At 42.4% G+C, this 27,380-nt stretch overlaps 1 protein-coding gene across 2 annotated transcripts in view; it reads right to left on the reverse strand.

The window, feature by feature from the left end:
• Positions 1 to 26,006, reverse strand: part of SLIT2 (slit guidance ligand 2) — a 598,494-nt gene extending 572,488 nt beyond the window's left edge. For both annotated transcript variants that reach the window (XM_069202176.1, XM_069202175.1), the window contains exons 1-3: positions 25,586 to 26,006; positions 20,347 to 20,418; positions 18,462 to 18,533 (exon numbers count right to left, since the gene is read on the reverse strand). In XM_069202176.1, the coding sequence (XP_069058277.1) occupies positions 18,462 to 18,533; positions 20,347 to 20,418; positions 25,586 to 25,791 (350 nt within the window). In that variant the 5' untranslated portion in view covers positions 25,792 to 26,006. The remainder of the gene's footprint in view (positions 1 to 18,461; positions 18,534 to 20,346; positions 20,419 to 25,585) is intronic.
• Between the last annotated feature and the right edge of the window lie 1,374 nt (positions 26,007 to 27,380).

Raw genomic sequence — 27,380 nt, forward strand, 5'->3', positions numbered from 1 at the left:
GTATTCCGTGCTCGCACATTTAATTGCAGCAGCTGCATGTTTAAGAGGAGGACTTTGAGCACCGACACCTTTTTATTTACAAATTAAGCACTGGCTAAAACCCATGTCGATACAGTAAGCGGAAGAAAGGTACGTGAAGTGTAAAAACAGAGTACTAAATGAGGGCAAACTGACCTAATGATAAGTGAAAAAAAAGGTCCAATCTTAAATACTTGGGTGATCCAAATGGCCTATAATGTAAGCCTGTAACCATGAAATGCAAAATGAGCATTTTCTTTTTTCTTTTGCATCTAGATAATGCACATAGATTTTTTCGAAGGGTGCTTGTTTTGAAGTTGGTCCCTGTCATCTTGAATAGGTTACACTGTACAATGTTTTTGTTATATACTCTTACAGCCTTGAAAAAGTTCTGGATGTGACAAAACATATGTCAGCTGTTGTGGATAGAATCTGTAAACTTGGAAGACCTGATTGCGCTGCACACAAAAAAAGGATTTGGACTTTATCTGTAGCTACATGTCCTTACTGTCTGGATTCAGAGACTCTTATTTGGACTGGTTGTTTAGAGTGTGTTTGGTATCATTTGTGTTTATACGAGCTAAAGAGATAACCTCAAGCGACACAACAAGGGCTGAAAAAAAAGTCCAGCCTCTAGGACCCTCAACCCCACCTCTGAACCAACTCTATATTGCTTCCATATGGGATCGCTAAGGTGTTTTTTCACTTGTACCTGAAGCCAAATCAAACTGATACTGGTGCAGGCCACTCTATTAAGCTAATTAAAGCTTTTATTCTAATGACTACAACTAAAGGATGTGGTATTTTGCCCTCTGAGTTCAGCGATGTGCAGATCCTAAGTAGAAATGTTCGAAAATGGCCTTATAACTAATTTTCTCCTCAAAAAGAGAACTTCAGCATCCAACAATGTCATTTCCACGACTTTCCAGAAAGGAAAATCATTTTCAAATGTAACAAAGATAAACAAGAAATCTGCACTTTTTGACATTCAAAGAAATAAAAAAGTAGCAGTTTTTTTTATTATTAAAGCAGATCGGGGCAGCAACATATCTGCAAAGTAAATAAAATTGAATAGCAATCATTTTCTGTTCCTTTTGTACAAGCCTAGAATTTTTCTTAAACACTTTGAAACAGTGCAAACGAAACTACTCGTTAGGGAGAATAGCAGGCAGTAGCAAACATTGCCACAAAGACTGCGCAAAAACAGATGTGGGAAAAATAAACAGCCTTCCACGATGGACTCTGTAAAAGGCTGCAAGAGCAAACAGCAGTTATGCTCCAAGAGACACAAAGAACCCCACAAGAAGCTCGTCCCATTGATGAAGAAAGTAAGTGGCTGAAAGTTGCTTTCGGGTTCAGAAAGACTTTACAGTATGCTAAGCACAAAAGAGAAGTGTTTCCATGGGCTTCCAGATTTTTTATTTTAAAGTTGTTTTTGTAAGAGTCATTCTGTAGTTGCTGATGTTCCATTGATGTGGCAGTATGTGGCAGTGTGTTACTTTTAGGACATATTTAATAAAGTCATAAAAACAATTTCCATGCTTTAAATAGGATCAAATTCATATACCACCAGCTCAAATGGGTCGTTTTAACATACAGCTGACCCTGGTAATTTCAGTACACTTAAAATATAATAGGTAAAATAGATTGAGCATGGTACGGTATTTTCCGTTGTAGTTTGTATCAGTAACTGGAAAATATGTATCTGAGCAACCCATCTCAAGATCAAATAGTCTAGACTGGCTAGCAGTGGCGTTGTTTACACTCCTTTTAAGACAGAACGTAAAAGGTTTTTGAGTTATGTTTGCCTTTAGAGTGTTCAAATTGTTTACAACTACGAAATAGGCAAGAAGCTGTTATTTCCCTTCTCTTCAGCCAACTACTAGAAGCTGGTTGCTTAAAATAAGAAAATTAAGTTCTGCTTCAGCACCCACGGAGGGATTTTTGAGAGGCCTAAACCCCTCACACTTCCATACTGAATGTTACAGCATCACATTAGCTGGAGATCTGTAGAGCTATAACTGTAGCGAGCTACATCACTATATTCTAAAGCTGATGTTAAACACAATGAAAACAATGTCTCCTCAGGATAGTTTAGCCGCCACTTCTGAGGACGCGGTTATTATGACACATTAAGCGCTTTAAGCTGTGGTCAAATGCCCTCTCCTACCCAGAAAGCCATCGGCCTTCTTCAACTCGTCCTCAGCCCAGAACTTGAGATTCTATTCACAGAGTTACTTTTCTTAGTTGACCCTTCCACAAACGGCTGCTGGCCTAATTCACACTTATTTACTTCATCTTCCTAAACTTTAACCACCTCATTCAACCAATCCTCACAGCCTTTTCAAACCTCCCGCTCTGTAGCTTACAATATAGAGAAGCAATCTTCCTGATATTTTGTGCTCCTGGGAGATATTCCACCGTATACAAAGGCACCTGCACAGCGGCATCTATGCCTTTTCTCATGAACATTCATTTATGCAGACCAAATCTAACATCAACCAAACACCAGAGGTGAGTAGGAGGCTTTAATGAGTTTTCCAACACCCAGAAACCAGGGTCTGAAACAGAACAGTGGCACTTGCACGCAATAAGATCCTTTAGGGAACAGAACTGAGGAGCAGAAGGCTCCAAAACAGTAACAATGCAGCCTGCGGCACCAGGCCAGCATCACCTGCATAGCAAGACTTAGGTCAGGGTACCAATATACTCTTCAAGCGTAACCCTTAGAGTATAGCGCTTCTTGTTGCACTACTACCACTTCTTAGAGGTGTAAATAACATTATTAATACGGAAATTAATTTTCACCAGGCTTGCCCACTCTTTACTGCAAATAAATGTTATGGGGGTCATGTCTATGATATAAAGCTCCCAACTTACAGCCAAATACCACAACCAGAAAGGTGCCATAGTGCTTTAAATCTAAAAAAGGGAAGCGTGCTATTAGAGACTGAAATAATCCCCTGTACATCTCGTCTAAAGCCAAATGGTAAGACTGCCAACAAAAGATGAAACCTTTTGTATTTTCCATATACGGAACACTTGCTGACTACACCGCTGCCACATCAACCTTCAGTACCCAAAGGTCATAGACACCTGAGCTAGAGCAACATAAACCAGTAAGTCAATTTCCACACTCCCAAGCATCTGACTGAGCCACAATATTTCAATCCAGGGGACCAGAAATCATAAAACAACAGCTGGTCATTTGGTGAATATATAAGAATCAATCTAAGGCAGTAAAGGATGAATAATCCTGCACAGCAGTGCTCTGCAAACTAAATTCCCCCAAGGCGCTCCTGGTTTGTAAGAGCGGGTCCATGGAGCACTCTGAAAAGGTGGTTAGGGAGCGTTGAGGCACATTGTGCCCGGGTGATTATAGAAATGGAGCTTACACCTGAAAATGTGAAGACTTTACTTACCAGGGCCCTCTGCGTATATATTTGTAATAAGGTGCACTAATGAGTGAGCGCCCTGCACACTAGTATGCACTGCGCACAATTGATGCATTGGCTCCTTTTATCCCACTAATGCTATTTCAAAGACCTGTGACTTATGGATGTTTCTATTACCTAATTATTAATAATAACGTATTTTTACATAGTGCTTCATATCACACGTCTGTCATTTCCGAACTACAAATAACATATATTACTACTCTCTAGTTCACGGTCGGTCTGCTTACAAATGAGACCTAGTCTTTAGCGGTTGGTAACCCAGGTCAGAAGCCTTCTCACTCAAGGGACAAAACGTTGTGAGTCAGCTTTACATATGCTCAAACCTCGATTTATTACACATCACAGCAAACTGTTGAAATGTTAGTAAAACTAGTTGTTGAAAGACAGAAACAAATCCTCAAAGTTAATGTTTTTAGTACTTCAAATCAAAATCTGTTCACTAGAGTTTGTAGTAAAATACTATTTCAAAGTGTCCGTTTCTTTAAGCCACGTTTTAATATTATTTTCTTGGCATGGGACGTTAAGGTAGAAAACCACAAGACAGACTACAGATGCCTCTTTACAAAGCACCGAATCACCAATTCCAAATTCAGCATCACCTATGCAGATTGTTATGTGATGCTCTTATTCTGCATCATCATCCTTCAAATGCTGGTCCAGCTACAAACAAAAAAATGAAATAAACTGGTAAACTGGGGACTGTATATAATGTAAAGAAACAAGCTGCTGCACCTAATAATAATAAAAAAAAAAAAAGATGCTGTGCTTCAAAATAAGAAAACAAGCTGGTGTGCCGAGACCTGTTCAAGCTAAACGCTGAAAGTGGGATGTTTGTTCATCTGTCCTAGCTCACTCTGTCCATGTAATTGGCACACACTGTTTTTAAACCGGTAAAAAGAAGACATGGGAACAGCAAATTTACCAGTTCCCTAAGACATGGTTCTGAATCCCGTGATGAAAGGAGATTTCCGGGATGACTTTTGTCAAAGTGCCTCACCAGATGGACCTGGCAGTTGTGAATAGAAGGAACCTTCTAAGCTTTCCTCGCAAATATGAGATATTTGCTCTCAGCAAACGCGCTGGTAATCTGCATATGTGTCTAGGATTTAATGTAAAAGTAACACCTCCTCTCCACGCCACCTTCCTCTTTGGTCCACTTTATTCATCTGCTCTACATTCTTAACTCTTAGTGTGTGTATGACGCAGACAAGTAGACACAAACAACACACTAACAGCTAAATACAAAGGAGAATGTGCTAATGTCTGAGTTTTTCATAGACATATATCTTAACTTTTAATAATGGGCTTCTGACTAAAAGCTCAGGGAGCATGTGAAAATGGCAACATTGCAGAATTTCGCCATGGGTATTTATAATCAAAAATGGAATCTCGACCCTTGTATGTCAAGGGTATGTTGAGAATGTCCTTTGGTCAGTAATCCCTATACCTGCGCCACCCTCGCAGGTAAGAAAGGCAAAGAGGAGTGTTAGAAATGAGGGCTTTGGTTGGCAGTCAGGTTACCCTCTGTCCAAGCAAGGACCCTCACTCTAGTCAGGGTAAAGGAGAATCACACTAAGTTACCTTCACTTGTCCCCTTGGTAGCTTGGCACGAGCAGGCAGGTTTAAGTTCAGAAGCAATGTGTAAAGTATTTGTACCAGCACAGCAATACAGTGAAACACTACAGAATGGACACCACACCAGTTTAGAAAAAATAAGTAATATTTATTTAAATCAAACAAGACCAAAATGACAAAAATCCAACATACACAAGTCAAGATATGAATTTTTAAAAGAATAAGAGTCATACTTCTTAGAAAACAGTGAGAATGCTGTTGTTACACAAAGTACCTGGTTAGCGTCAAAAATACAGCAGCACAGGCGAGCGTGCATCAGGAAAGGGTAGCGATGCATCGATTCCTTACTCGCAAGTGATGCATTTCCTTCTCCGCTCGGGTCAGCGATGCGTTGTTTTTCTCCCTCGCAAGAGAGCGATGTGTCGATTTCCAGATGGGGCACCTCGGATCCACGCAGAGTCGGGTTGACTTGGATGCCCAGGGATGATGTGTGGAAAATCCAGTTGCAGGGTATCGGAAAACCATACTGCATGGGGTTTGTGTCGTTATCAGCCTCCGTAAGCAGGTGTTTCGCGTCATTTCTCCAGCAGCGATGCGTCGATCTCCGAGCCACGATGCAGGTGGAGCATCGATTTCTGCAGCACAGCCGGCGGCGCTCCATTTATCAGCTGTGTCGCGGAAGGTGCGCGAAAAATGTACCGCACTGCGTTCTGTGCCTACATTTTCAGTTCTTGTCTGCCAAATTCACCTTTCAAGGGCCCAGGGACCGGATAGGGCACCCTTTGGCTGGGCAGAAGTCTCACCAGAGAGTCCAGGTGCTGGCACGGGAAGTCTTTGATGACCCTGAGACTTCAACAATAGGAGGCAAGCTCAGTTCAAGCCCTTGGAGATTTTTCTCAAGCAGGAATGCACAACAAAGACCAGTCTTTGTCTCCTTTCACAGGCAGAAGCAGCAACTGCAGGATAGCCCATCAAAGCACAGTCACAGGCAGCACTTCTCTTCAGCTCTTCTCCTTGGCAGAGGTTCCTCTTGATTCCAAAAGTGTTCTAATTTTCTGGGGTTTTGGGTCCACTACTTATACCCCTTTCTGCCTTTGAAGTAGGCAAACCTCAAAGGAAAGTCTCTTGTTTGTAAGATCCTACCTTGCCCAGGCCAGGCCCCAGACAAACCAGGGGGTTGGAGACTGCATTGTGTGAGGGCAGGCACAGCCCTTTCAGGTGTGAGTGACCACTCCGCCACTCCCTCCCAGCACAGATGGCTACACCCCAGCCCCCTTTGTGTCACTGTCTAGAGGAGAGGTGCAAGCAGCCCAACTGACAAACTGATTCAGACAGGGAATCCACGAACAGGCAGAGTCACATATGGTTTAAGCAAGAAAATGCCTACTTTCTAAAAGTGGCATTTTCAAACACACAATCTAAAAACAAACTTTACTAAAAGACGTATGTTTAAATTGTGAGTTCAGAGACGCCAAACTCCAAATTTCTATCTGCTCCCAAACATAATCTGCACTTTAATAACATTTAAAGGCAGCCCCCATGTTAACCTATGAAATGGGCCTTGCAACAGTGAAAAACGAATTTGGCAGTATTTCACTGTCAGGACATGTAAAAAACATAAGTACATGTCCCACCTTCAACATACACTGCACCCTGCTCATGGGGGTACCCAGGCCCTACCTTGGGGTGCCTTACATGTAAGAAAAGGGTAGGTTTAGGCCTGGCAAGTGGGTACACTTGCCAAATCAAATTGGCAGTTTAAAACTGCATACACAGACACTGCAGTGGCAGGTCTGACCCATGTTTACAGGGCTACTAATGTTGGCGGCACAACCAGTGCTGCAGGCCCACTAGTAGCATTTGATTTACAGGCCCTGGCACCTCAAGTGCACTGTACTAGGGACTTTCTAGTAAATCAAATATGCCAATCATAGAAAGCCAATTACACATTCATCTTACATAGGAACACTTACACTTTAGCACTGGATAGCAGTGGTAAAGTGCCCAGAGTAACAGAAACAGCAAAATCAGAGTCCAGCACACACCAACAACCTGGGAAACAGAGGCAAAAAAACTTAGAGGAGACCACACCAAGGATGCCAAGTGTAACAAGGAGAAAGAATGCATTCTCCTACTAGGTTGTCAAGTATCCTGCCTCCGGGCCAGAATCAAAATACACCACTGTAGAAGGCTGGCCTGGCTTATAGTGGGTACCTGATGGTACTTACACCTTGTGCCAGGTTCAGTTATCCCTTAATAGTAGATTAGTAGTGTTCTAGCAGCTTAGGCTGAACTAGGAGACATGCAAAGCTCCTACTATACCACTTATATCATATAGCACTATATCATAAGAAACACAATACTCATAGTTACTAAAAATAAAGGTACTTTATTTTAGTGACAATATGCCAAAAGTATCTCAGAGGATATATTCCCTTAGGAGGTAAGTAAAATACACAAAATATACACACAAACCAAAATCAGGTAAGTAAACAAACAGTTAGAAAAGTAGTGCAAACACTGTAGAACACAATAGACTGCAATAGGACACAATAGGCCTAGGGGCAACACAAACCATATAGTCTGAAAGTGGAATGCGAACCACGAATGGAGCCCAGACCTAGTGTAGTGTGTAGAGGGTTGCTGGGAGTGTAAGAAAACACTAAGGGTGTCCAAGATACCCCACCCCAAGACCCTGAAAAGCAGGAGTAAAGTTACCCTACTACCTCAGAAAGACAGTAAACTCGAGATAGGGGATTCTGCAAAGGCAACAACTGACTGAAAAGCACTGAAGACGGATTCCTGGACCTGAGGACCTGCAAAGGAAGGGGACCAAGTCCAAGAGTCACATAAGTGTCCGGGGGGGCAGGAGCCCACTAAACCCCGGATGAAGGTGCAAAAGGGCTGCCTCCGGGTGGAAGAAGCCGAAGATTCTGCAACAACGGAAGGTGCCAGGAACTTCTCCTTTGGTCAGAAGATGTCCCACGGCGTGCTGGAGGATGCAGAAAGACCGCAAACCAGCCTTGCTAGCTGCAAGAGTCGCGGTTGACGATAATGGGTGCTGCCTGGGTCCAGGAAGGGCCAGGAGGTCGTCCCTTGGAGGAGACAGAGGGGGCGTTCAGCAACAGAGAGAGCCCACACAGAAGCAGGCAGCATCCACAGAAACACTTGAACAGGCGTTCAAGAAATCTGAGCACGGCGGTCATCTCAACACAACAAAAGAGGGTCCCACGAAATCGGTGGTCAACTCAGCGAGTTGAGCAATGCAGGACGGAGTGCTGGGGACCTGGGTGTGCTGTGCACGAAGGAATCCTTGCAAAAGTGCACAGAATCCCTAGCAGCTGCAGATCACGCAGTACACAGGATTACTGTCTGACGTGGGGAGGCAAGGACTTACCTTCACCAAAATTGGACAGAAGGACCACTGGACTGTCGGAGTCACTTGGATCCAGCTCCTGTGTTCCAGGGACCACGCTCGTCAAGATGAGGGGGGACCAAGAGGACCGGCGATGCAGAAGTTAGGTGCGTGGGTTAGCAGGGGGAAGATTCAGTCGAGCCACTGGAGATTTCTTCTTAGCTTCCAGTGCAGGGTGAAGGCAGACAGCCCTCAGAGCAGGCACTACCAGGAAACAGTTGAGAAAGCCGTCAGGATTAGGCGCTACAATGTTGCTGGTAGTCGTCTTGCTACTTTGTTGCGGTTTTGCGGTCGATCCTTGGCAGAAGCCAAAGAGAGAGATGCAGAGGAAATCTGGTGAGCTCTTGCATTCGTTATCTGAAGAGAAACCCACAGGAGAGACCCTAAATAGCCCTCAGAGGAGGATTGGCTCCCTAACCAGGTAAGAGCCTATCAGGAGGGGTCTCTGACGTCACCTGCTGGCACTGGCCACTCAGAGGTCTCCATTGTGCCCTCACACCTCTGCATTCAAGATGGCAGAGGTCTGGGACACACTGGAGGAGCTCTGGGCACCACCCCTAGGGTGGTGATGAACAGGGGAGTGGTCACTTCCCTTTCTTTTGTACAGTTTCACACCACAGCAGGGGCTGGGGGCTCCCTGAACCGGTGTAGACTGGCTTATGCAAGGAGGGCACCATCTGTGCCCTTCAAAGCATTTCCAGAGGCTGGGGAGGCTACTCCTCCTCAGCCCTTAACACCTATTTCCAAAGGGAGAAGGTGTAACACCCTCTCCCAGAGGAAATCCTTTGTTCTCCCTTCCTGGGACTGGGCTGCCCAGACCTCAGGAGGTCATAAACCTGTCTGAGGGTTGGCAGCAGCGGTAGCTGCAGAGAAAACCCCAGAGAGCTAGTTTGGCAGTACCCAGGGTCCATGCTGGAGCCCCGGGGGTGCATGTAATTGGCACCCCAATACCAGATTTGGCCTGGGGGGACAATTCCATGATCTTAGACATATTACATGGCCATGTTCAGGTTACCATTGTGAAGGTACATCTAGGTGTTGACCTATATGTAGTTCATGCGTGTAATGGTGTCCCCACACTCACAAAGTCCAGGGAAATTGCCCTGAACAATGTGGGGGCACCTTGGCTAGTGCCAGGGTGCCCTCACACTTAGTAACTTTGCACCTAACCTTCACTAAGTGAGGGTTAGACATATAGGTGACTTATAAGTTACTTAAGTGCAGTGTAAAATGGCTAAATGGCTGTAGTGGCAGTCCTGTGTAAGAATTGTCTGAGCTCCCTATGGGTGGCAAAAGAAATTCTGCAGCCCAAAATGATCTCCTGGAACCCCAATACGCTGGGTACCTTGGTACCATATACTAGGGAATTATAAGGGTGTTCCAGTGTGCCTGCAGGGACAATTTTAAAAGCAGAGAGAGCATAAACACTGAGGTTCTGGTTAGCAGAGCCTCAGTGATACAGTTAGGCACCACACAGGGAACACATATAGGCCACAAACTATGAGCACTGGGGTCCTGGCTAGAAGGATCCCAGTGACACAGGCAAAAACAAACTGACACATAAGTAAAAATGGGGGTAACATGCCAGGCAATATGGTACCTTCCTACAACCACCAATCACTGGCAGCTCAAAACCTTCAAAAGCTACCACCAATGAAGCCACTCCGCCAATTATGCCTCACAACAAACTGTCACAGAAGCAGCTATTTAAACTCCAAGAAAACCATCTCGCCATACGAGTGATATGTAGTTACTTCTTATGAGAGTTATTGATTACCCATGCCTTTATCAGTACATAAAAACATGTATGGCTCACATATCAAACACATCCAAATTAATCCTCTTCTCATAGTGTGCATATATATACAATCTTTCAGGACTTTTCAATTAACTGTATCCTATCCATCTTTGAGTAAATGTCTGGGCTAATATTTAAAGGGTCTTGTTGGTAAACTGAGAAGCTCCTAGTACACACCACAGTATCACAACTACACAGCGCACAGGTCATCTATTAACAGAATAAATCATCTGAAGCAGAACAGATTTATACATTGCTACTTCAGCTCATTTGGGGACATCAAACAGATTGAGATTAGCAACCCTCATTAAGTATTCTGTTCTGTCAAGTCTTGCCTCTGACTTGAGGTGTTTCTGTAACCTACTGTGTTCTTTCTTTTTAATCTCCACTCTCTCTGAAGTTCTCTATCCAACGTTTCATGTTTGGAGTCTCAAGTCTAGCTCTACCGGTAATGCCATTCATTTGCACACTTCGGCAAGTAGGGTGATCAGTAGACTACTGTTTTTGTCAATCCTCTCACGTATCCATTATTCTCTACTTGGATGGCAGAAGTGCATGTGAATAAGAATGACATTCATATAGTCACCATGGCTCAATTAAGAGGTATTAAATACTATTTTAGTCCATTCTAAATTGGTGGCCTGATGGCCAGCTAGCTAGTCCTCTTCCTAATGTTGTTAGCTTGCTCTTCAGGATTGACAGCTATGCTGTACACTACAAGCTAGACCTTGCTCAACAGCATTCCTCAGACAGTGCAATCACTACCCAGAGTTTGTAATGAACCCACTCCACTCCCACAGATCAGCCCACATGTGGCCAGCTCCCCACAAACACGGCTTGATGCTCCCAGAGGTTGGGAGGATTCCATCCCATCTTCAATACCCAGACTCACATGTGGGGTAACATCTCAAACTCAGCCCTACTGCAAACATCACTGAGTCAGCTATAAAAAGACAAGCGACAAACCTATTAAGGTTTTCGATTAGCTGCTGAATAAAGAATTGCAATACAATGAGCACCAACCACAATTTGAAGTATTTTCAAAATATACCATTAACCACGGTCTCTATAGAGCAATCCTAATTTCCTGACCATAAGCATGGGTGTTCACAAGACCAACTCTAGTCATAGCTAGACTACACCTGTGTAGGAATAGAGGCCAAGCTATTTATGAGGCCAACAGGTGGTCTCCTCTATAGCAGACATCTTATCTGCACACTGAACAATGCCAACCCTCAAATCCTGCAACAACCTACCGTCCCATGCCATTTGAAATAAATGAACTCAAAAGTGTTCATTTATTGTAAAACTGGCTGTTGATATTTTTTTCCTATCCACATTCACAGTTCTATCATCCAAACATATTTTGTTTAGCTTAGATGTCACTATATTGTTATTGTAGGGTACAAAGCCATCAACACATTTATTGCAGAAACACATTTACAATGGAAATGAGAGATTGCTAGTTTTGATTTTTAGAGTTAGTTATCATTAATATGAACAACACAAACAACAATAGTTATGTTGATACTAATACATTAATTTACAATGTTCTATGCTCAGATGAACTAAGCCAATTACTAAAGGTTTAACCATGGCTTACGGGTGAAGCTCAAAATTTAATAAGAACTCGGTTTAGGTCATTTCAAAAGGAAAGAAAAAACATTTTGTAAACAGTAATTACTGGATAATTGATTAAACGGCAATGACTGGAGTACATGGTAGCTTTCTATATAGATGTTCAATAAAGGGCACTGTTGAGATGTGGCTTTCTTTAATTATTGATAACTACACTGTTGAGTCAGAGAGTAATCAATTAGCTTTTACCAGAAATAAAACAAGTTACAGTGAAAGATTCCTGATATGGAGACAGAATATTTAAGGAGAGACATAGTAATGAGAATAATGTCAATAATTAATGAACTATTCTTGGTGTGAACAGAACACCAATATTCTGGTATGTAAATGCTGTGCAGGCTCACTGTTCTTTGTTGTGTGAAATGACTCAGGAAGTAACCTGCTTTCATAACTTACTGTTCAAGCAGACAAGCCATACATAAAAAGTGTGAGATAATTGTTTTCAATGTACATAACGGGAGAGAAATTGTGTGTAAACCACACATTTACAGGGATTTTGGTAGTGGTTCAGGATGGAATCTCAAATACACATGGTTCTGTAACCACCAACAGCAAATCTGGACAGAGCATCTTCAAAAGGTTACATTCAAATCCAATGCATCCCAAACACAAAATACTATAATTGTGAGACATGTGAACCACATGAACAAACACCCAAGAATATTACACCGAGTTATGGACAAGGTGAGAACAATATAAACTGGAGGGAGTGGCATGAGAAGTCTGAGAAATATATTTTCAAGAAAAACATAACTACACAGGCTAGTCTCTTATTAAGAACAGTAGAAACATAACTGAAAATGAATAAGCTGGAAAAAGCACAGGGTAGAACATCCTACTGTAAGCTTACTAAGAGACTGTACCATCCATATGATCATGTTTTGATAATTTGTAATTATCAAGTACTAAATCCCTGTTTTTCATTAGCATGGGATTTCCTTAAGGAACGTTATAGACAGCTCTAAAGCACTTCTAATTTTTTGGAACCTGTATTAAATGGTTTACATTATTATGATACCAAGTTAAAATGCTATATCCGTTGGTCTCTATAATTAAAAAAAAAAGTTCACTTTTTGGAAATATCCTTTCATTAACAGAGTAATTGTGTTCAGTAGGCAGAAAGAAATTAACCAAACAAATTCGGTGGCCTGTAGTGTTAATTAAGGAAGAAAATTGATACTTTGGGGGTCCTGTCAGGCCATCACTGCTACCACATTATTCTTAACATACAGAGATGAATCCATAACATTGATATACAAAATTAAGTTATAAAGCATTTCATTCAGTGTTCACTGAATGCCACATTAAATGAGATACAAACAGTTGTGACTGTTGCTTCCAGGTATTGTGCAGTCACTCAAACACTGGAAATGTAGTGAAAAACCAGATACTAGGAATCTGGTCCAAACAACTGGTTTATTCTCCAGTAATGAAAGTTCACTCTATAGGCAGCATACTAGAGTGATCAACTGTTAGTGAACGTATGCACTACATCAGCAGAGTTGCTCTTTAAAACAAGGTAGCACCGCACCTCAGTTTCAGTATTTCCTACTATACAAACATGGACAACAACTTAGTATAGCCATTGTTAGTAAATTTGATAGACAGTACTGCTCTGTAGGAATCATGCATATAACTTCTGGCTGTTTATCCCTTCTCTCCCACGAAATTTTATTCTCAAATGGAAATCAAACAAATGCTTGGCAAAAAGGATCCACCACACTACTTCACAACATTGACCGTCCCAAGAATCCTTTGGAACGATAAAGTTGATATTGCTTTGCTTCTTAAAATAGAGAAATAACAGTCTTGACAGGAGACACCTGTTGTTCTAAAACAAGAGACCTATCACACATTCCTGCATTCAGTGCAGATATCCCTGAAGGTGCAAAAAAGGAAATTAACATATATTCTCATGGATGGTTCATATGTCACAGAGCAGTCAAAAAGACAGTTGTCAAACAAGGTGAATTAACGTTTGTACTGTTTCATGGTGGTCTAAATATGCGTCATCAACATATGAAATGCGTGGAGCCAGCCAAAATTGCCTTGAGGAATCTCCTACTTAGCAGAATTAAGGTAAAATTGGAGGGTACTGAAGGGAACATTTTCAACCAGAATTATGAAATATTTGTTCTTATAGCATTGAACAGTTTCATGGAAATATGAATAATTAAAGCCTATGGAGCATACCACATATTCTGATTTGCCATCTATTGCCTTCTCTTGCTCTAAATTTGTGAGTATGTTTTGTAGGCAGCAGTTTGTTGTGTAATCGAAATATTTTCATAAATTACAATTATTATTTAAAATCTATAAAGTGAAGTTACCTTTGGTATGTTTACTAATAAGCAACTAGAAGAGTAGTTGAGCGCACCTTTAATCATCCTGACCATTAACATATACATGATCCACTTACTGGACCTTGGAGGGACTAAAGTCTCATTATGTTGCTCAACATATGCTACACATTGAACTTGGATTAACCATTTATAAAGAGGCACCATATTAAGAACATCGGAACAAAAAAATCTCTCATAATATTTACTTTTAACACATTATTAGCTTTTCAGTATGAAGGAAAGGTGCCGATTTTGTAAAACTTGTAACCACTGCTGTTTCATACCTGTTCACGCCCACTAAATTAGGGAAATCTTTGCTTCTCAATCACATTTTCTACAGATTAACTACAAACAAGTAAGTCAATACTTTTTCAGACGGTTCGTTTAGGATGATTTCATACTTTTTTCAGTATAAACTATCATGTTTTGCATACCTGTTCCTTTCCGAGTTCATTTCGTTAAGCTAATGCTTGCTGAGTCACTTCTCCATCAATATTCTCAGGATTTCATATTTTCATGAATATGTGGTGTTTATAAGATTTTCTTGTTTGCAGTGTTCGCTGGTTTTGGTACCAAGCCACTGCTTCAAGGAAGGTCAAACTATTTTACGAAAATAAAGTCACACATCTGGAAATGTGGCTTTCTCTTATCTGGTGACTTACCTGACCAGTGGTTGGGAAACCACTAACTGGTTTCCCAACCAATTGGGATTAATATTTGGTTGCTTTTCTAAACCATATAGGTGACCTATGCTTTTGTGAACGTAATAGTCATTTGTTCCTAGTTTCATAGGATGTCTTTCATTTAGGGATATGTGGTATTTTACATTGCTTCAGGTGCAAGCTTATCTGAGTGTGAAAGTATGTGCATGTCAAGAGTATGTGGACCACCTGCTTGACATAGCTTTTCTCAATTTCCCACACACATTCATATTCCTTTCAGCAGGAGGAAAATTCTGAATTTTGTTTCGTTCAGACTTACTACAATATTTTAATACATATTTAGATGAATGTGTGACAACCTGGGCACTCTATGCAAAACATTGTAGCTACTCAGATAATGGACATAGGAAATATTTTGAGTCCTCTTTAGTAACTCCAGGATTATAGGTTTACATACTTATATGTACATGATATTTAATATTTCCGACTTCATTAGAGAATTTATTTATACCACATCGTGCAGGATGGCTAAGTGAGATAATATCTCATGAGCTCCTTTTGCTGTTTTAACCTTAACCTAGATAACCATCAGGAATAAAAATGATTGGGTTATCCATAGTTAAGTTTAATTTTCATCCAAATCTAGCATTCACTTATTTGCTCTCAAAGATGATGGCAAACGTTGGCAGTCTGACTGACCTAATACGCTGAGAAGATGATCTTCAGCAAAATACCCCTTCAAAAGTATTGCACCACCTGCCAAGCGACAAGCATAAGCCGATGATGAAGCAGGCCACTAGGTGGATGAGGGTCCGTGCATCCTAAAAAGGATACTGCTAGTGACCTAACATGCCCCAATGACCGGATTTTATGCAGCTAAAACTACTACCACAAAACTGCACACTTTCATGATCCGGTAAGTGAGATGGACACCTAGAGCTGAAATATGTTGTGATGATCACAAGACATTTCTCTTTCTGCAATAGGATTTTCCATGTAGTAACCCTTTTGTGGAATATAAATATTCAATTACCACCACAGGGAAATAGTAGCAGTAATGGCACACTGAAGTTTAAATGTAGCACTGCACCTTTTTGAGTCCCGGCACTTAAACATTCTGCCAGTCTGTTATTTCACAAGGTCAGTTGTGGGTCTCTAGTCCTCTGTTATTCATTTTCAATGAGTCTGAATGCACCTAAAAAAACAGTAATTGAAACAAAAGGAAGAAAGGCCTGGCTATGTACTGTAATAGTAGCAACTACCCTGTAGCAGTCCTGCCCAAAGAGAATAAAATATGACCCAGAGAAAATAAATTCAAAATACCCTTATTTCATACACTATACATAGGCAGAACCATATGTTAAATTACTATTGAAGAACAAAAATAAATGTATTATCATAAAAAATGCCCACGTGTATATGACTTTTTGAAGTTCACTATAATTTGCAGTAAACTGGACATGGGTTTACTGAGACTAATATGTTGTACGGAAGGTACAGAAACTGACACTGAAGAGGTGAATGTTTTCTAATAAGACGCTCAGGGCTTTAGAGTATTTCAATTGAACTGTCTGCTGAATCTCATGCTCAAGCAAGTGCAGACACTAGTGCCACTGAGAGGCTGATGAATCCAACTGTAGACAGCACTGCTAAGACTTATGCTAAAGATCGTGGGCTATTGAGCGTTGGAGCACTGTGTTAAGGTGCTTCCAAATCTGGCACTAATGTCCCTCCATGCATGAAAATGAATGCTTTGGGTATGCTAGTTTGTTTCTAAGTCAGGAGAATGGATTGTTGAGACTAGGATTGCGATGGAATGAGTAGGGCCCTGGAAGCTGGGGACAGGGGTTAACTACACTTCTGAGTTTCTACACCTGGCAGAACAAAGAGGGCTTTTGACTTTTATGTGGTGAGGACAGAGGTTGTTAACCCTAATGCCTTAGGTAAAATGTATTGTTCTTGTATAGCTAATCAACGTATATTCATGTTTCGGGGTAACTTTGGTTCTTTTGAAAGTTGCTACTTATCTCGGGCATTCTGACGAAAGGATCCTCAAAATCCAGCAGCTGTGAGAACATGACTTGGTCTGTGGAGGCTGCCAGTTTTATAATATTTTTAAGGAAGCACTTTGCCGAATATGCGACTGTTTTTTTTTTTTATTCAGAGTGCATTCATTATGAATAGAAGTTATTTAACTATTATGAAAATAGCAATTTTAAATATTTCATTGTAAACGTTTTAAACAATAGTACTTGATTAAGTTATTACTAATGGCCAAAAAATGGAAAATAAAACCAAGATTACAACAGATTAAAATCATCAGCTCAAAGACTGGGCGAGGATGCAACAAATAAGTCACATTATGAGGATATTGCGAGAAATATGAATGGTGCAAGTACTCCTCCTCCCTTCCTTGTAGTTGCTCCCATAGTGTATCCTAAACAAACACTCATATAAACACCCATGATATCACAGCATTTGTGCATCCACATGTCACGTACATTTGTAGGTCTTCCATGAGCATACTAAACAAAACAAAGAGTCTTGCCAGCAGGCAGATCACTTTTGCTACCAACAGAGAAACTTGCAAGGAGGCAGCATGCCCTCTCACCCTTCTCATACTATTCCAGCAATGGTTGTATGACATCAAACATCATGTTTCATGAGGAACAGCATGTGGCACTGCAATTTTTAATAATCTTACTAGACATAAAAAAGCTTTCCAAAATTAGATCCCCACCAGCAAGAGTTACTTTTCTGAAAAAATCTCGAAGTATAAGAAAAATGACAATGACCTTTTAGAACATTTTAACTTTGAAAGACATGTTCTGGCTTATTCCTCAAAATGTGATGCTTCACAAGTATTGTTATTCCTTTTAATGACAGCAAAACTCAGATGTGTTTTTACTTCTTAAAGGTTCAAATTAAAAAGAGTAAAATGCTTAAGACCAAATAAAGGCATCACAAACTAGAAATGTACTATGCTTCACAACTTAGACCCACAAATCTGCTGAAATCTTCTATGTGGAGCACTGCGTCTTAAATTTCTGCAAAAGGCATGAATTGTCTGCCAAAAAATTAATAGTTTGTGGTGTATGTTTCCTACAACTAGAAATACACAAACACAGAATTGCATAACTACGTGCATTGCAATGCCCCTTGCAAGAATCCAAACGAAAATATATATTTTTTTCATCGTGTAAGTCCACACACAGGATGTGTTTTTGCTTTGCAAAGCAAAGATCGCAAATCAAGATAAGACTAGGCCTTAATTTCTAACTGGCATCTCAGCTGAGTAGGAAAAGGGAAAGGTAGAGTAAATCAATTTGAGTGGTGCCACATCATTAAGAGCATGCTTTGCACGAAATCTACAATTTTCTATGATTGGCTCAGCTCAGTACAATCAAATTACATGTTCTTATGACAATCTTTCAGTCCACAAAAAGGTTCAATGAAGTAAGTAGTCAATCTTTTGAAAAATTAATCTAAGTATAAATAGTGCAAAGTTCTTATACAACTTAATATTGTCATAGTTTTGGAATTAAATGTACTCACAGTCTTTCCAGCTCCTTCAGGTCCTGGAATGCCCCCCTTTCGATAGTAGTAATCTTGTTTTCCATAAGCTGACTGAAACGAAGAGCATATAGAATGCGTTTCAATGTGAGCAACAATCACGCTGCCACCAACACCTGTCAACGCTCAACTCAAAGAACTGATTTCTCACAACCACCTCACCTATTCTTCAGCAAATTTTAACACTGGTCTGACATTTCACATCCAATTTAATGTATTTGGTACCCGTGTCACCTGACACCCCTCTGGGGTCCGTCTGCTGAAGCGAAAACAAAAAAGCCAGTCACCGCACCATGAAAAATCAAAGAAGCAAATCTTCCAAATCTGCTCAGGAACTTGTTTCTGGGTCACTGGCGACTGTTTTGAAAATAAAGCTCAGGTCCCTTGATGTGGGACAATGCCAGGCAATGACTTGATCACATTTGACATAATTGACCATGAACAATTATTATTAGTTGACGGCTAGTGAACTAACTTTTTTTGCTCAAAGTCTAAATATAATGGATGGTTCCGCGATCCCACGTTTGGCTGAGTAATTTATTAAATAAAAGATTCCCGGACACTTTTTGCATGAAGCAGTGGCGCACATTTGGAAATTTCAAGTTAGAAATCAAGAATTTAAAACACAATGCAAGTGAGTAAAGCACATGATAAATTTAAATTTACCATTGAAAAATACACTTTTGAAAGTAGGAAATGTCACACGAATCACTCACAAAGATTTCTTCTCTAAAACTGAAAATAAATATACTAACTTCATACCAAAATCTAATGTAGCATCGTTCTACTTAAACTAAGAATTTATTGAAAACCAGCCAAATAAAGCGTTGACGCTTCCCTAACTAAACCTAGGCAGGTTTAAAGTAGAAGCTAATCTTTCAAAAACGTTAATTTCATTTTCCAATCCGATGTTTTTCTCTCACACAACTATAGCTGTCTACAGTGTGGAGGAATTCAAACTGAAAATTCAACTTTGAAACAACTTTGGTTAGAAATGTTAGCCATGACACTTAAACTTACACAAAGGTAGTAGAGGCTATATCGCTTAAGTTACTGATGAATGCTTTTCAGTGCACAACATTATGACTAAAAGAAACAAAGGGCCTGAGTTAGAGCTTGGCAGAAGGTTACGCCATCACAAATGTGACAGATATCCTGTTCATTTTCTTTTTACAAGTGGCACAGTATATGATGCAGTTGTAATAAGATGGATGGAGTAGCCATCACATTTGTGATGGAGCAATCCATCTTCCAAATTCAAAATCAGGCACAAATGTTTCTGGCCATTAGCGTTCTCACTAAACTGTTTCCATAAAATTAAACAAATTCATACATGTAAGAAACTACACTGATCTTTGAAGATAAAACTAATTTTCCCTTCATAATGGCCAACGCAACGACATCTAACCTGAACGTTGAATACATTTTTCACTAACCTTACACAACCAACAAGTAACAAATTACAGACAACTATATGATTGCATGCCCAGGTCCCTACCAAACAGTGCCCAAAATGCACTATGTTGCCATAAAAATGGTGCTGAGAACTCTATAAATGTAATAACATAATTTGTATGCCAAAACCATTTCGACCAGACACAAGAAAATCGTGTGATATCTTGTACCTGTGCTACAGAGTATCATTAAACTATAGTAACTGCCAACGCTGTTACATTACAGCCTTGAGAGGCAACCATCGCTTGGAACTCAAAGATAACTATAAACAGAAACTGGGCTTAGTACTTCGGAGTATGCCAAAAGTGCAGAAGTCATGTGCACAGCATCCACGTCCAGTTCTTTTCATTGTAACACATAAGACTTAAAATCAACAATTGTAATGTACAGGAGAACAAAATGGCTGACTTACAGCACTCGCAGATGTTTCAATCCAGCAAAGTCTGTCTTGGTGATTCTTGTGATGTTGTTGCCATTGAGATCCCTAGGAGAAAAAAAAGCAGGAATCTGCGTTCAAATGACTCATTCAGTCCATTTGGGTTTTGCTCAAGCTCACATTTCTGTGATTAAAAGTTGGACAAAGCTTAAGCATTTCATTACGCAATCGTGACTGAGAGAACGGGGTATGTAAACCTGTAACATTACCATATCCTCAAAACTTTACTTCCAATTGCCGTCTTGCGCAAACATGGAGCGCATACCCTGGGTTATCTACATATTGAAAGCTGGTAAACAATGTTTTATCTTTTATTTGATAAAATGTGAAGGAATGATGCAGATTTATATTGACCTCGCAAATGAGATCAGCCAACGTCCAGCCCTCCTTCGACTGCAACCCATCTGCATCCTTGTCTCCTTCACCGTGTGCACCTCCTTTCTTATTTTTAAAATTTATAATTCAGATGTTCTTGAGTGAGACGTTTAAGCAAATTAAGGAATTTGCAAAATGAGCTGATGTATGATAGTTTCCATTCAAAATATTGTGGTACATTATTATATTCAACATCTGTTCCTTATTATGGCGTGCACACGTAAGAACACAAAATTAAAGTAAACAAAAAAAAAAGTTGGAGGAAGCAGCGTTTCCACAAGCCATGAACACATTAAACTATGTAAGTAAACAGGAGTTAAGTTCACATCTTGAAGATAAAGTGAGCGCAGGGGACTTTGCCTAAATTGTTCCAATTGCAACAAAAAGAATGTTATTGACTTTTAAAGACTCATTTTGAAAATATGTAGGCAGTCTCAAAAAACGCCATCAATTTTAAGGCACAAAATGCCATATCTGAAAATGCTAAGAGTACCCAGTTTTTAGAGCTCTCTGGGGGCTGAGGGTCATTAGTATTTAGAATCTGAATCAAGCTTTTATCTTCCATTTGCAGTCCACTGGCTAGAATAAATATTTGAGAAGCCTCACAGAATAAAGGCGAATATGACTTCGAAATATGCATGCACAGAATATGAATTCCAGTAACAGCACGTCTGCAATCGTATGTGGCTATCAAATGCTGAACTGACCATTTGGTGCCTTCATTGGCATTGTAGGGACCCTTCACATTTTAACTTGCAGGTTTATGACCTCGAAAGGATTAAGATTTGGGACTTTTGGGAATTCGCAAACGTTTCTGGAAGTGTGCCTGCAAACCTGTGACAGCTGAAGGTTCCCACGCTTACTTCTGTAAACCTCTGTGATTTCAATTTTCGGATTAGCAATATATCCATGGATATTTGCTTCTTTGCATTTTTTCCTTTTTCCCACCGTGGGGGAAACATTTTTCCTGTGGCGAAACCTTACAAAATTTGCCTGTGTTACAATCCTCTTTTCGCATTAAAAAACAAAACAAGCCTGGCTCTTCTTAAGAGTGCATTTCCCACATTTTCGAGGTGACACAGGGGTCGTTACTTACAGATATGTAAGTGTGTCGGTGTACAGAAAGTACAGACCATGGAACAAACACTCCCTGCCCTCTGACTAGATTTACTCCCAAAAAAATTGTACGAACATACTATTTTGTGTCAACCAACTTTTTGTGGATTCACATAATGTTTTTTGTCTTTGGGAAAAGATTATTTGTGCATATATCACTTACTTGTACAGACACATACCTTTGCGAAACGTCCCCACAGAGGGAGATGTGTTTAAAATATAGACAGCCTCGCGCCACAGAGCAGTCTCAATATCTTCATGAATATTCACAAAATGAGGGCTAGCAGCCGTGTCAAACCCAGGTTGCAGGCTCCTATGCACAAGTGGCAGCCTTTGAAAGACAGCGTGTTCACGTGAATTGTTCTTTGGGATAGAAAACGGCCCCCTCATTAACAACCCCTGCTTGCCCCACTGTGCCTGTAACCTTTCGGCGGATGTCAGGGTACAGTAAAGAAACCTTGCTGCAATGTCAGCGTTGCTTGTATCTTTTTGCAACTGGTGTGTTATTTTTGACAGACTGGCCTGCGAGTTCTCGCGCCCCTCTCACAGTATTGCCACGCTCGGTGCCGGAGCTACAGTAGCAGCACAGAGAAGAGGTGGACTTCAGTGATCCCGACCTCTGCCTATAGGCTCTGGGGAAATTGTGCACGTTGGTGTCATTGATTTATACAAGCGCATGTGGCAGGAAACTGTAAAGCGTCGACTGTTTGTTTACAAGGCGCGGGCTGATTGGAGCCCCGCGGCCATTTCGCGTTTCTAGTGTCCGCAATGAGGGCACTCGGGGAACTTGTCAGCGCTTGAGGGAAGAGTTCAAAAAAGAACTCCGAGTTCACCTGGCCTGGCATGCGGGGCTTCTGGGAGTGCACTTGGGGTTTCAGCGCCCCTAATATTGTGGTAGTCTTTCGTGATCCCACAGTGTATTCAATCTCTGCCTCGTGTTCGACGAACAAACAAGCCACCTTGCACCGGTGCACGGATCGGATAAAGTCAGGCAGCCGCTCGCGGGCCAGCTTTACCACTGGCTCGGGGAACAAACGGGCCGGGGTCGCGAACTTTAAATCGAATAACGGCTAGAACTTATTCTGCGAGTATCCCAGAGCCTCTTCTGCTCATCGAGCCATCTAACCGGACTAGCGTGGAAGGCTTGCCCTTACACGGCCTGCAATCGATTGCAATTAAAACCGATTACTATTTATGACATGAATAGAGACATTAATGAGGCTTGAATTGTACTAACAACTAATATCTTCGTGAAAGTTCCTACCTTTGGCTATTCTGAGCACTTTTTCTGGCATTTATTAGTTAGCCAAAGTTAGTATAGGAACGATGATGCGTAGTAAAAAATTCGTATTCATGGCAACTTATTATAATTTCAGTTCACTACAAGTAATAAAAGACTTCGCCCCTTCCCGAGCGCATAGAAAAGCTAGACATTATCTAAAACAAACAAAAAAAAGTCTTCGTTAATCCGGCAAGCGCTCAAGTGTAAAGTAATTCAAAGTTCAAAACTCACAATAAACTGATAAACTTTGCCTACTCCGTTTTATCCGCGTTTTCAAGCCCCTACTCATTCTTACAGAAAACATTACTCTGCCTGTGAAGTTTTTATTGATAAAGTCTCTGTGGCCTTGGAAAACATGTACATTTTGAAATGAGACAGTCTTGACACGAGTAGACAATAAAAACGTAAATAATGATTCCAATAATTATTGAGTGAACGCATGGAATAACTGCAATGTAAATATTGTAAGCAATTACATTCATAATGGATTCACACTTTACACGTGCGCCGGCGCGCACACTTCAGCAGCACTGGTAAATGAAATATTTGGAAGAAAACACACTTGACCCTGTTGACAAAAACGCTGCTGCACGCTGTCTGTGTAAACGGGGCGGGCTGGGACTGCAGACGGTGCCATCTGCTTCGCTATCCTAGCTGTGGGGGTGACTCAGACACGTGGACCCGGCGCGCCCCACTAGCAGCACCCCGGGGCGCCACGCCGCATCATACACCATATCAGATTATCGGGTGGAATGTCTCCGATCCCAGTAAAAGGTACAACACCGCCCCCTCGAGATCCGGACCCCCTGATTGTCGCATGACAGTCTACTAGGAAACTATCGCTCCCAAACCGATATCACCCCCTGGGGTAGAAAAGGCGCCTCAACACTCAAGTCAGCCGTCTTTCGGACAATGCGTGAGTGACCGCATGTCTCAGGGAGGATAGCCCACCCTGCACTGCGTCAGCACCTGAAGGGTCAGCACACCAGAGTGTCAGGGGTGAGGTGGCAGTTTTGCGGGCCCGAATAAAGTATGGGTTTGGACGGACACTTTACAAGTTCTATTCGGTCGTGAGTTCAATTAAACTGCCCCACAGTATGTTCCACCTAACAGGAAGGAGTCGAAAGAGTGCAGGGGACCTGGCGCTCCCTGGCTCCAAGGCGGCAGACAGCCACGGGTATTAATCGATACCAGAAATGATAAACTTCTTCCGTCGGACTGTGACGCCGAGCCCTGCAGGGTGAAGCCTCCCTGGGAGCTCTGGCTGAAACCACACGAAGTGACTGTCAGAGAGTGCATCGGGTGTCGTCTGCACAGCGATGTGTAATCTTATAGCCGGCGCAGCCCGGGGCACAGACTGCATTCCCACAGGTGTGCGCTGCTCAAGTTATGTTTTCTGGGCAGATGAGGTCTCTTACACGAGCCTCGGACTGTGACACAGTTGCAGTGTTCGTGAGTTTTCCAGGCTTTCCCTGTGGCTTCCACCACGCATTATAGCAGTTTCTTTATTTGCCCAAACGTGGGACAAACAAATAAAGTTCGTTTGAAACTTATACCTGGCTATATCTGACCTAGTAACTCTTCCAATGTCCGAGCCCATGTGCACTTTTACTACCTGTGTCTTAAACTAACTTCTCTGATGAGTTTGCAGTGTCGCTTCTCTCTCACTGTGCAGAATAGACACATATGTCTATATTTAAGAATCTGCTCCATGTCTCAAAACATATCTTTGCTTGTCACTCACTGTGTCTGATGTCACCTGTTCATGTTTACAAGCCTGGTCTTCTGCCTGCCCCACATGCCCCTTTCCTTGAAGGCTTCTCTGATCTCACGTGCACTCTTCGGGAGGCTGACTCGTGCCTGATCTCATATAGCCAGCGTTTTGAAGGCCGACCTCGTGTGTGTCTCACAGCTCCCTGTACCGCAGGAAATTCCCATGCCCGGTCTCCGGTCTCCCTCTGTTGCATGCAGTCCTGTCCACTGTGCCGATGTCACGTTCTTCTTTCAGAGACTACCCCATGTCTCATCTCACGTGTATCTCTCAGAGGCGACCCCTTGTGTCTGGTCTCACGTGTACTCACAGAGGCTATCCCTCTGTATCATCTCAGTTACTCTTTCCGAGCCTACCCGTGTCTCATTTTACGTGTACTCTCAGGCAACACCCGTGTCTCACCTCAAAGTGCACTTGTTCAGAGGCACTCCCTGTCTGGTCTCACATGTTCCCTTTAGGATGCTGGAAGTGTCTGATTCCACTGATAGCTCTTCTGTCATGTCTCACCTCGCGCCCCCCTTTTTGCCCCTTCCCCTGTGTCTGATATTAGGCTCCCCTCTTTTAAGAATGGTCCTATGACCATCCTCACGTGCCCACATTTCTCACTCCCGTCGGCTGGGCTCGCTGCAAGGATACGGTCAACCGCTAGGTATAAATGCTGGGGTACTCACAGGCGCTCGGTGTTGCGCGGGATGTTGCGAGGTACTGCGCGCAGGGCTAACCCGTGGCAGTCTACGGTGCTACCGGTGCAGGAGCACTGCGCGGGACAGGACTGCGGAGCCACCCCGCTGAGGATCACCAGCACCAGCGCCGCCGACAGCGACAGCTTCCAGAAGCCGAAGCCACACATCTTCTTCTTCACCAGCTCTACCAGCATGGGTCCGAAAGGCGGCAGGGCTACGGGGCTTCGGGAGCGGGCGCAGTCTGCGCAGCTATTCCAGTCCAGGGTCCGCAAACAGGCAGCAGCAAGTTCCGCCGGGGAGTCTGGAGCGTGCAGCCTGCGGGGGAGGGTCCGCGCGATGCCCGTGCGCTCTATTTTTCTGTATCCCCTTCATGTTCTGCATCTCCCGCAGCTCGGGCACCTCCGAAGCCCCGCCCACCGGAGCTCCTCCCCCGAACTGGAGAGACAGCGGGAGGGTTAAGGCTGCTCCGCCCACCGGCGCAACAGAGCGCATCCCACCCCTCCTCGCGCGCCCCACCCACTCTTTGTGCGTCCCTACCTACCCCGGGCACGGTACTGCCCAAGGAGCGCGCGCGCGTAAAACTCGTCGCGTGCACGCGTGGCTGTTTGATGGGACCAGTTAGGAGGTGGGCGATAAATGGCATTAAGTGTCTACTTAGAGGATTTAACTTAACGTACTGCACCTACCGAAAGCGCTAAAACTCACAACGCGAAGACCAGTTTGACCTTGCCAGTCCTCCTCCCCTAAACTCAGACATTTAGGGAGGAAGGTGTTAGGGTATTCCAACCTTTTCAAGTGGTAAGAGCCCCGGCTGTTTGACGAAACCATATTGAACTTGCAGCCTGCAGTTCGCAGCAAGCATCTAGGTGCTCGCAATGTGTTATTCATTAACCACTTGTCCATAAGCCTACTCTTAACCTTCCCCACCCCGCGTCTTCCCGCTGAGCCTTATTTTTGATACTCGGGGCGACTTCTTTCCCATAAAAAATATCCTGGCCAAATTTGCGTTCTTTTCCCCACATGTTGGGGTTTCGAAAGGTACCCAGGCTTAGTAGGTATGTGGAGTGATAAAAAATGTGGCTGCCAAGTTTTACGGCTGGAATATCAACTCGAACAGGACATAGGCAGGAGAACGTGGAATGGAAATTAAATTATTTCACCGAGAGGTGGGATGTGGCAGTTGGAGGCAGTTGGGAGAAATAATTTTACGCATCATACAATCCACACAACTTAGAAGACTATCCATGCCAAAGGAGGGTACAGCCGAAGAGGTTTTCTCTTCCTATTCGTCTTTCCTCCTGGATTTTTCTAAAGGTTTTCTTGTTGCACAGAAGTCTAGACATTTCGGTAAGCAAGGCAGGGTATCATGTATCTCCAGAACGACCCTCCAGAACGACTTCTTTACTGTCTAAGGGCCTGATGTAGATCTTGGCAGAGGGGAATACCCTGTCACAAACCTGACGGATATCCTGTCAGTCATTTTATGATCCCAATATATCCTGTGGATATCGTAATAGGCAGACGGGAGATCCGTCACGTTTGTGGCAGGGTATTCCATCTGCTGAGATCTAAATCAGGCCGGAAGTCTCGTAGTAGGGATCAGGTAACAGTGAAGAGCCAGTGACAAATCCAGGGCATTGTCAAGGTTCGAAGGAGAGACAGCTAGCAGAGGGCCTCTCGTGGGTTTTGCACCTTTGCTTATTCATTTTCGTAGTCAGATCAGGTCAGGTTGAAGAGGCTACAACGAATCCAGGATGTTTTCAAGGTTTGCGAGAGAGGCAGC

Source organism: Pleurodeles waltl, chromosome 1_2, assembly GCF_031143425.1.
Source record: "Pleurodeles waltl isolate 20211129_DDA chromosome 1_2, aPleWal1.hap1.20221129, whole genome shotgun sequence".
Taxonomy (NCBI): domain Eukaryota; kingdom Metazoa; phylum Chordata; class Amphibia; order Caudata; family Salamandridae; genus Pleurodeles; species Pleurodeles waltl.